Below are 10,916 nucleotides of genomic sequence, written 5' to 3'. Positions count from 1 at the left end.
GTATCGAGAATCAGAGGACCGCGGCGTTGGCCGTTACGTTAACTGCAGCCCGAAATAACAGCGCTGGTGTGCATACTGGGCTTAAAAGAGGCATTCAAATCGAAAGATAAGGTTGCGGGACGATGAACGATGTAGATGCAAGGACAAGGCTGGAAACTGGGCAGGCTTCAGGCATGCACTTGGAACCTGGAAGCTTGTGGCCCGCTGATGGATTCTGGTCGAAGTGATGAGCAATGTCGGTCTGAGGTAAGGTCGGGAATACAATCGACACATCATCAGAAACGCGGGCGAGTGTGGGAGGATTTCTGGACAGTAATTTGGAGGAGACGTGGGATTGGACACGCTGACACGCCGCCGAGTCGTGGGTTGCGAGTTGGCTTGGGTGGGCGGTTGAAGAAAAATTTTCTTCGTCGTTCTCCCCCGACGTATTGAAGTCGCCGAGAAAGGCCGTGGGCCGTGGTCGCTGATCGGCTTCCTCAACTGCAACAATGCTACACGAATAGCAATGGAGGCCAGGGTGCCCGGCGTAATGGCAATCGAATTCGGTGGGCGAATGGATATGGAAAACAGGCTGTTCCTACTGCTGCATGCAAGCATTAAGTTTACAATGCCTGGCAAGCCTGGGCAATCTGTCATTTCTGTCATTGATTGCCCGTGTGGGAAACTTTTGTCGGCCCGGTCGAAGTGGTTGTGGGGGGAACTTCAATTGGGGTTGACGTTAGTGTCAAAAGATAGCCCGGAACCAGCCTGAACTGGTAACGCTCTCCAGGCCCGCCTCTCCTCTTGCAAGGTCTAATCTGTAACTTGCTATTCGTAGTCATACTTGTTTCGTTATTTATTGACGTTCACATTATGTAGTTATAACTCCTTGCGGGTATGATGAACACGTTTGCTCATACCCCGACTCCCTGAGATTTCCCCGAGATTGCCAGGAGGATATGGCTCGAGGATGGGTGTGAGCGAAGCAGTAAATAGAGAGTTAATACCGTAGCGCTTTTGCGCTTTTGCAACTTGGCACTTGCATTCACAACACAGTGACTAGTGATCCGTAGATAACACAACGTGCTATGCATGTGAGTAGCAGCCTTGCCAAGCTGTGATATGTCTTTCACATTTCAATGAGGCTAGAACTATTGAGTGACGAAACACAATCGCTCGTAAAACGCAGCCTCCGCAACGCGGCGTCGGTGTCATTTTGACAAAGATGATGTTGTCAAGAGTCGTCAAGTAATATGGTCATGACACAGGCCATCTGTTTCAACCCAGTTGAAGGTTGAGTAAGAAGGGTAGATATGAGCTTTATCGGAACTTTAACTTGATATACTCGGCACTCTACAGAACTGACACAACAGTTGGGAACTATTATATAGTCAGCCTGTAGTGGTGTTTCTGAACTCCCTAACTGAGATCCAAAATGGCCTGCCAAGCTTGCAGAATCATCCTCCAAGCCGCACTTACACACGTATGGTGCTATCGTCAACGCCGCAGGCTGGCGACTTGACTCGGTGTCAGAAGGAACTTGACTCTATTATCAGGCCATCTCCAATTGCCTTCAGCAGAGTTCTAGAAGTATTCGTCGGAATAATCAGAAGCAAACGAAAACTTCAGATCGACGCTCCCATGCTCTCGTCATACATGGCCAGGCTTCGTCAGCCTTGACCGTCAGACACTGTGCAACCACTCAGTTTTCATTAGGAACACGGTTCACTACCAGGGACATTGAGGAACAGTTTAAGACAATTTTGTTGAGCGACAATAGCCTGTGCTCGTGTCGTTCCGTGCTTCGAGGATCATCGCGAGACCTGCATATGCGACCTTGGCGACGCGGATATTTGAATACGTATGTTTCTCGCTTGAGGATGAATTCAACTTAGCAAATTTTAGGACGCCGGTGTAAATGGTGGAGAAACATGCATCTCGACGTTCTGACGGGTGGTGGTGTAACGGCCCTGTGTAAGTCCGCGCTTGGCGGCTCAAATTTGCGGCAGCGGCTGTAGGAAGGACCACACACAACACGAAATAGAATGTCCAATGACTATTATGGAGGATTGGAGATGATGTTTCGTATGTCCAATCTGAGAGACCGGGGGAACAATGGAAATTTTGGTTACTATGGGGTTCTTCATAATTTACACAACACGAAACGAGAAGGGCAGAAGGGGTTATTCCTGTTAAAAGCCCAGCCTCCAAGTTTGGCAACTACAGAGTTCATCAGAACTGGCCGTGCAATCAACTCCAAGTCCGAGACTGTCTCCAAACCACTGGAGCCTGGGGGGGGGGGCCGCTTACGTCCTTATTCCCGGCTCCACCGATTATGAAGATAACTTAGTCATGTACCCTGGCAGCAATGACCGATCGGGATGGGGAAATATTGCCTGGGGGAGGGCTATTGTGGGCAAGTACTCGAGTACAAGATAGACAGTGTGGCGAAAGTGTAAGCTCGTAAATACTTCGCATTTTGGATGTCATCTTACTTCAAATTTGTATTCATAAGTTGGATGGATGCCCGATGTCAGGAAGCTGTAGGCGCTTGAAACTTGCTGTGTTCAACTGATATTATTTGTAAGGCAGCCTGGTAGAGTAGCATAGTGATAAGCCGGGCAACACAGCGGATTACGGCGTAACGCCCACATGCACCGATGGGATCTTTGTGCAAAGTTGCACCCTGTGTTCCCCACGCTCTGTATTGCCAATTCCATCATCGATGGAAGCTTGGCGTGCCCCCCCCTGCTGCGAGGGCCTGTACGTGATCCCGCCTTTCGCCTAGCTCCTCCTGCTCCTCCCGCTGCGATCTTGCAAGCTAGGCTGGAGCTGGAAACTGGGTCGGCTGGTGCGGCGCGGGCTTGCTGTTCATGACAATATTTTTGATGCAACCAGTTCAAGTTTCTGATGATGTACGAAGTACTATCGAATGGTACGGAGTACATCTGCAATGCCCACCTTTTTCTTTCTCTCCCTCTCACTTGCAACCTGACCATAAGCAAGCCGGGAGTACTTACTGGCCGGCCAACAGGGCCAACCACGATTCGGCCATTGCGACTGAACCCACGCTGCCAATCTGAGTCTGTGATTGATCTGTGATTGATAGTTGATGGTCAACCCGCGAAGTTGCGACCCGTGCAAGCAAAGCCGTAGGCCGTCAAGCTCCGGTCCACCATCCACGTCCACCACCCCTCTTGCCATCCACCCCATCCCACAACCTGCGTGTGCCAGCCTGCCCTGCATCGATTCCATTTCCCAGGATCGGCCTTTCTTGACGACGACACATGCTACCATACTACCTTGCTAGCTCGAGTTCCGTATTTGCGGACGCCTTCTTCTTCAGCAATTGACTCTTAAAAGCCACCCACACCCTCGGCCGGGTCGTCTCTTGCTCGTGCGCCTGCTTCAAAAGCTCTCCCATTTCCTCGCTCCCCAATTGCGCAGATTTGTGTTGTTATTACCTGAACCTCCAACTGGCACTATCCTGATACGGGGTTTCAGAGCCTGGTTGTGTGTCTTGCCCCTCAGTCCTTGGTTGCGACCTACAGCCGTTGGAGACTCGTCGACTCTAGCTCGCTAAAAGTCCACCAGCTGAGGGAACTAGAAACCACTCTTCCGGCGGCAACCGTCAGGCGAACGAACACCTTTTACCGGAAGCGAGCCCTCTCTAATAATATCACCGCCCGAAAGTTCCGCTTCACCATCCTAGAGACGAAACCTACACAACTTTAGAGCCTGCTTCTACACAAACACGCAAACCAGGGCGGCCTAGCCAGCTCTCGGAAATTCAACCCCAAAATCTCCACTCAATCCTTTTTCTTTCTTCGGTCTGCGTTCGAAATTTGGAAACCAGTCTACGTAACTTACAGCAAAGCAACGGTGTTCAATTGGCCAGGAGCGACTCTGTCGTCTATCTCTTTTGGGTGGTTCGGTCCATCTCTCATATACAAGCTGCTGGAACTGATCTATATCCTGGAAATGCGTGCATAGCAGCTATTTTCCCCTCGTCGAATTTTGTTCGTCGCCCCTGCAGCATTTTCCTGCATCTCCGTTTCCCGTTGCAGCTTCAATCCGTTACTCGGCCCTTTGATCCCCCCGGCGCGTTTCCTTACCCGTTGCCGCCGAACTGCAACCGTAACGCCCACACCCACGCCCCAACTTCGGTCAACTCTGCGACACAGCTGGCGTGTCAGTTGGGCCCTTCAGGACTGGACCCTCCAAACTTCTTTGAGAGCGCCACCGTGTCGCGACAACCAAAATCCTAAAATCGTCCTGAGACGGGTTTTCTGCAGTTTGTCTTTCACAATATTTCAAACGACAACATCATGATCATTGACGGCGAGAAATGGGCCTGCGAGGCGTGCGTTCGTGGGCATCGCGTCAGTAATTGTCAGCACTCAGGTGAGCGATTATTGCGGCTCCCCTCCCCTCTACTCCAACTCGTTGCACGGCGGGGCAACATGCAGCGACTTAGCCGCAGCTCGATCAAGCATTGAAAGAGCTCTGCCCGTCCGCTGTCTTTGCCAGACCATTTCGGACTCGAAAAGGAATTTGTTCTAACTGGCTCCAGATCGGCCTCTCCAACACATCAACAAGAAAGGCCGTCCCGTCTCACAATGCCAGCACTGCCGCGCCATGCGAAAGTCGCGGGCGTCGCATGTCAAATGCGACTGCGGCGAGAAGACGCACAAGTGCCAGCATCTGCAGCAGACGGTGGACGGACACCGAGGTAAGCTCTTCTTGAGAAGCAAATCGCAAAAGTAATCTATAGCAGAGTCTGATCGCCCCTCGAATTGCAGAAAGCTGCTGCTGTAACCACGGAGGACGATGCACTTGCTCGCACAAGAAGGAACCCTCGCTCGACACGGTACCCGAGTCAGAAACGGACGAGGAGGAACTTCGCCCCAGCAAGTCCAAGGTCACGATTCGTCGGCGTCGCACAAACACTGCCATTTCGGAGCCAGTGCTCAGCTTCGACGAGAACGGCCACCACAAGCCGATGCACAAGCACAATAAGGTATCCCAGAAATGCGGTCCTTACTCTTTGAGTCGCGGCTCTTCGATGCACAGCTCGAGTAGCTCGAGTAGTTTAGGCAATCGATCGATGGATAATCTTCTGCATGGCAAAACTAGTGGCAGACTACGAGCCAAGGACACGGCGGCTTTGTCAGAGGAAGATGTGCAGAGAAGCAAATCGGAACAGGCCTCGCCTTCGGTGGGAGGCTCCTCATTCCAGCAACTTAACAGCAATCTACCACCACTAGATCTTTCCACCATCAGCAGTCAATATCCTGACTATCAACCCGGGGGTTACGACTTTGGTGGTCTATCGGATTGCGAGCAGCCCATATACAGCGCTGGCCTTAGCGCTGTTTCCGTCGACTGGGCTCAATATGATGGGCTAGAGCTCAATGGCGACAGCTTCGAACCGTCCAGCTTCGGCCAAGCACAGTCCTACACTGGCTTCGATCTCGGCTCCACTGAGCCCACTCTGACGTCGAACTCGGGCGATGTATCGGAAACGGAGGACTTTGTACCTGTCTTCAGCGAGGCGCAGATGGAAGGCTTTCGCAACAGCGCGGCTACAAACTTCTTGAACAGTTCGCAAACCCAGACGTCTATGCTTGGCGGCAGCGATCTCGGCAACGTTGATTTCGCCCAGTTCAAGGGCACTGCCGCTGCGAATAAGTTCTTGCCCAATTTGGGTGGCTTGGATGATTTCCCTCTACTCGAGGAGGATAACTACTGGTCCATGAACAACAACTTTGCCGATGGCCTCACCAACTCGCCAGATCCTATCGCCTCAGCGTTTTGGGATACGCAATAGCAAGGTGTCCCGGAGAAATCCGGGCCATCCAACATCCCCAACTGTTGTCGGTTTCACATTGATATTGGTTTAAATTGCGGGCCACGTTTCTTATCTCATTTCGCGTTCATGATACCATGATCTCATGCCTTTTTGTTGTTGGTGGTGTATTCTTCAGCATATATCCCTTCACTGAGTATGCTGTCTCGTGCTTTTTCTTTTGCCCTCGGGGCCAGGCGCGGATTGTCAACAAAAAAAGGAGGACGGCTCATTTTCTTTTTTTTAAACCTGGATGGCGAGGACGGCTTCAAGGCGTTGCACATGTCTGCTTGTCTGTCACGTCAAGACAGCAACTGCATCATATCATGTTCCCCCGTACATATTACTTTCATGTCTCTGGGATAGTTCTAGACTTGGGAGCTGGGAAGGTAGAAGAGTCGAATTTGAGTACCCTGGACTGCACATAGTCGTTAGAGGTAGAAAAGGGGGCGTCTGGATCTAGAGAGGACATGCAAACAAAACGGACTTACCCATTTTGAGAGTGTCTTTTTTCTTCTCATCATCAATGTTAGTAGATATTTGCATATGTTACGCGTCAGTGAGTGAGCCTCCGAGAAATGCAACCAGGTTTCACCATCCATGACATTTCATTGCATCACATTGGTCTTTTCGCGAACAGGTAGTCCTTCTCTTTCCGGTTAGATGGGAAACCCCGAAACTTCCCTGACCGGGGAATGCGCGTCGCTGCAGTAATCTCTTCCTTCTTGTGTAACGCCCGAAAGACGACGGGACAGTCAAGGCCCACAGAAATGGACCTGCAGGCTGTGCAGGTAAGGAGGGTTCGCTAATGAATGATTTTTTTTTCGGCGCTTCTTCTTCTCGTTCCTGCAGCTCGCTGCTTTGCCGATCTCGCGAACGCCGCACAATGATGGAGACGCACTTGAGCAGGTGATAATATCGGGTTGTCGGGGTTCCTGGGTTCGGCAGAGTGCGGCGGGGCATTTACGGGGCCACGACACTCTCGGCACTTTCGGTCGGTTGAAGGGGAAGGTGGACCCGAAAACGTGTCGTTTCTAGTCGATTCGCTGCGCCAACGGCGTCGACAGCGGCTGCGTGCGACTGCTCGTTCTAGGCAAGTGGGAAATTTTGGGTCGGAAGCGGAGCGAAAAGGTTCGTCTGATCGAAGATGTTCGTAACGGTAATCGAATCGAGTTGAGTTGATGAATTGGCGAAAAGATTCTGCGGACGCATGGCGGCGGCTACCTAGGGTCTTCCGAAGACGAGTTTGGATGAGGGATCGGGTCGGGTCAGATGCGACGATGCGGTGATCCAACCGTTTTTATTTTATTTCACCTTCGAAATCATTCAACCTGACCAGCCTGACGACGTAGACGAGCGGACATGCGCAAAGCTATTCCTGATCTTTCGTAGTCATCCCAGGTTGACCGGGAAATTAGGCGATTCCTTTCTTCGCCGCGAATGTCGTTAAATCGGCATCGAGACGATACTGACCGTCTTTGCTTCAGCCGATCTTCCCTTCATCTTATCTCCACGAGATGAAGGGTAGCCAGCGACGGCTTATGGATTGGTCAACAACCCCCAACCCAAACTTCTAGAACTTTTCAATGTTCTTCGGAAGTCTGGTCTCCTTATATATGTGCTCGGTTAGTTCCTGGGGAGAGGGACGGAGGCCGCCAAATTTTCTTTTCTCAACAAGTATTTTTAATGTCGCGCGAGCCACCAAAGCTTTGACGAAACTCTCTTCTCTAGAGCGCTGGAGTGACTAACCGACAACCCCATATTACGTTTTCTTGAGCCATTTTTTTCCCGTTGACCCGGGAAAACAAGGTTCGCCTCGTGCTGATTTTGATTCTGGGAGTCAACAATCTGTTCATTGTCGTACATCTGGGGCTAGGGACACGATAAGTTTGCGGGTGCGTCTTCCTGCAAAATACCGCGTGGGTGGATCATCAGAGTAGAAATTTGTGAAGGGGACGGATCCACCTCTCGCAAGAGGTGTGAGCACATGCCAAGAATGGATGCGTGGGATTGTCTGATGCGGTTTTGAGGGAAGGAGTGTCAGACCAAGACCATAGTCATGTCTTGGAGGACAAAACAATTGACTTGGCATATATGTTTTGTCTCGATGTCGAGGATAGTAGCTGAGTCTGACGGCTGTATACTGGATCCGTGGATGCTGTCAATGGCGTTGCTGACGTCGAGATTCCATGTACTCAAAAGTGATCATGATACGGGCTCACGATGCCGAAGGTATGATTTGATGATATGGCATATCTTTATTTTTATGTGTCGAACCTTTGAAGTGGCCCTTTAGAACTTTGCTTAGCTTGCGTATCTTCACTGAATTTTCCTCGCCTATGCGACAAGAACTCGACGAGAAGGGCCTATCCCTCACCTTCCGCCCTAGCAACAATTTATCGACCTGAAGACGATCCTATTGGTTGTTGAGTGCTATTAGTTACTCAACCTATCCTAGACTCAAGTGGCCATTATGATGGAAATCACACTCTTTCACGAGTTTCTCTCCAGTCGTGGGCTTCTAGAGACGAGTGTACGGTTGGTGAGATGCGAAAATATACTGTCTTCTCCCTTGAAGCTCCAAGCCTTTGTCTTCGTGGAATATAGCCACTACACTATTTTCTCTTCAGAAAATACTGCATCCTGTTTATGACAAGCATGTCGCAACACGGCAAGGGTCTCGTGTGTAAGCGGAGTAAGTAGGGGGTACTGCTGTAATCCAGAAAGCTGCACTTTGACGGAATCGAGCGTTGAATGGGCTTTCTTCCATCTCTGGAAAACTTGATGTCAAGTTGGGATTTTCACCCCAGAGGAAGATTGAATAGAGGATAGTGTCCCGAGGTTTTCCATGGCAGAGGTTGATAACAATGATGTTCGGGCGGCATGAGTTGGTCAAGATTGTCAAACGCACCCAATGTAGTGGCTCATCATTTACTTGTGCCGTTGCAATTGGATAGCCAAGAGCGAGCAATCCAAGCGCTACCAGAGATGCTTCACCAAATATCTAGACAGCCATGCTTGTCAAGAGCGCCGCCGGAATCTTGGGTTTTGCACAGAAAGTGCGAGAGAATTGTCAGGTTGAGGCACAATCGCAATTGCCTTTTTGGGTGTTGGGGTTGATGTGATTTGACGGTCACAGAGTAGCCGGGAAAGAACCAAAAACCACGTAACTTCGGGCCGAGGTTTTCTTCATCCATAGCGGCCGATAAAACTTCAGTTGAATTTCTGACTTCTGGCTAGCTGCTTTCAATTTGATTTTGCCTACTAGGAAACCACAACCCCTATCGAGGTGGAAGTCGATAACCAGGCAAACAAGCAAACCACGCGATGCTGCAACAACCACAGTCACATCAACCAGCATCGAGATGGCGACTGACTCTGGCTAGGCAAATATCATCCCAACCCAGCAGAAACCAGCACGCTGATACTAATGTCACTGCTAAGATTAATGCTGAACGTTGACACTAACATGGCTATGGAACCATGCTCAGATGCCAGCACCGTGCAGATAGCTACCACTTACCACTTGCCACATCCAAGCCCAATCTCTCACTTACGAAAGCCACTAAAGGCGGAATCTCGTTGTTCACCGGCGGAGGATGGTGATGTGAGGAAGTCGGCCATGATTAAAAGAGCCATGGATGCGTGTCAGGCGACCAAAACCATGTGTTTTTCCTTGACACGTCTCCGCTGGTTTCGCTTGAACATGCCATCGTGGAAATGAAAAACGACCTCTAACAGCCTTTTTCTTAACTCAACATGGATGCTCGACATACGAGCTGGACTTTAAACAAGTGGGAAGTGACGATGCTACCACATTGAAACCGGATGACGTGACTCTACTTAATGACATGGAGGCGACAAGGCACATCAAGCTAGGCGTTTTCGCAACAGTTATCACCCTCAAGGTCCAGCAACCAAGCCATATGTTCTCTGTTTGTCGAGCCTGGGCACTAGATTACGCTCACTTCCGAAAAGGCATCTACCTTCATTAGCAGAGCCTCGAAGGTCACCTTCTTTATGGGATTTATTACTAGCATTGGCAGAGCTTCCTAGACCCCCTCTGAGAGATTTTTTGCCGCTCGCTCGTATCCAGGGAGGAGAGCCTAGTCGGGCATGCTCTCTCCTGTTGTGCATTCAATCTGCAAGGGCCTTGGGCGGCGACAATGTTCTAAAGTCGCTAGCTGGACATAGCTAAGGGGGTCTTCTTGGTCAGTTGTGAGGATACTGACAAATGAATATATTCACTGGCGTAATCCTGTATATGTGCGCAAAAACATCTTTGTGTTTCTGGAGAAAAGATGAAATCGGAAGAGTTGACCGTCAGGTGTGAAGTGGGAAAATATTGCTTGGTGCTGGGCTGCGGCGGGTTTTAAAATGCTTTGCTATGGGATTAGTAGTTTCTCGATAACTAGGCTATAGCTACGTAACCGGGTCTGGAGTGTGTATACTATTGCTTATCATAGGAGCAATTAGATGTATGAGATACCCTTCGGTGAGTCTCAATACATCGCTTAAGAATTGGCTACCGCAACGACTGTGTTCGTTGCCAACTTGGCAAGCCACTAAAAGCGGCGCCGGCTCAGCGCAGCCCGTTGACCGCACCAAGTCGCTCGGGATCGTGGATAACAAGCACGGAGTTTTTTCATTTCTTTTTTCAAGTCTCCGGTCTGACCATTCAATCATATCCTTATTCAGGTCAAAAAAAATCAATCGTAGGACATCGACTTGGGGGTTTCAGACTTCTAAGTTGTCACGGAGGTCATATGCTTATGCCTAGGATCTTTCGATCCGCACAACTTACGCCCCGTAGGACATTTGCGCTGAAATTTCGTAGATTCACTAACCAAGAGTTAACAGGGTACCAAGTATTCGATCTGTTAGGCGTTTCTTGTCACTGGACTCTTTGTCTCTACCGCCATGTGCAACTCCTTCATAGCTTTACTGAACCCCTTGCACTTCAAGGCTTCGGGCATAACACTTCTTCCCCCTTGACACTTGATTTCTACATAAAAATGTAGATGATTGTGTTTGGGCAGTCTAAAGACAGTCTGTCATTTGTTATATTTCTAAGGTGCATGATTGGTTC

At 49.9% G+C, this 10,916-nt stretch overlaps 1 protein-coding gene across 1 annotated transcript; it reads left to right on the top strand.

The window, feature by feature from the left end:
* Positions 1-4,307: 4,307 nt before the first annotated feature.
* On the top strand, positions 4,308-5,809 carry BCR38DRAFT_486875 (uncharacterized protein; the record flags this gene model as incomplete). The annotated part of the gene is made up of 3 exons (XM_040864083.1): positions 4,308-4,383; positions 4,553-4,711; positions 4,782-5,809. The coding sequence occupies 3 exons, from the start codon at positions 4,308-4,310 to the stop codon at positions 5,807-5,809; spliced, it is 1,263 nt and encodes a 420-aa protein (XP_040714446.1).
* Between the last annotated feature and the right edge of the window lie 5,107 nt (positions 5,810-10,916).

The sequence above is a fragment of the Pseudomassariella vexata genome (assembly GCF_002105095.1).
Source record: "Pseudomassariella vexata strain CBS 129021 chromosome Unknown BCR38scaffold_9, whole genome shotgun sequence".
Taxonomy (NCBI): Eukaryota; Fungi; Ascomycota; class Sordariomycetes; order Amphisphaeriales; family Pseudomassariaceae; genus Pseudomassariella; species Pseudomassariella vexata.
Note: the sequence above shows the minus strand (reverse complement) of the source record. Positions and strands in the feature narration are given on the sequence as shown.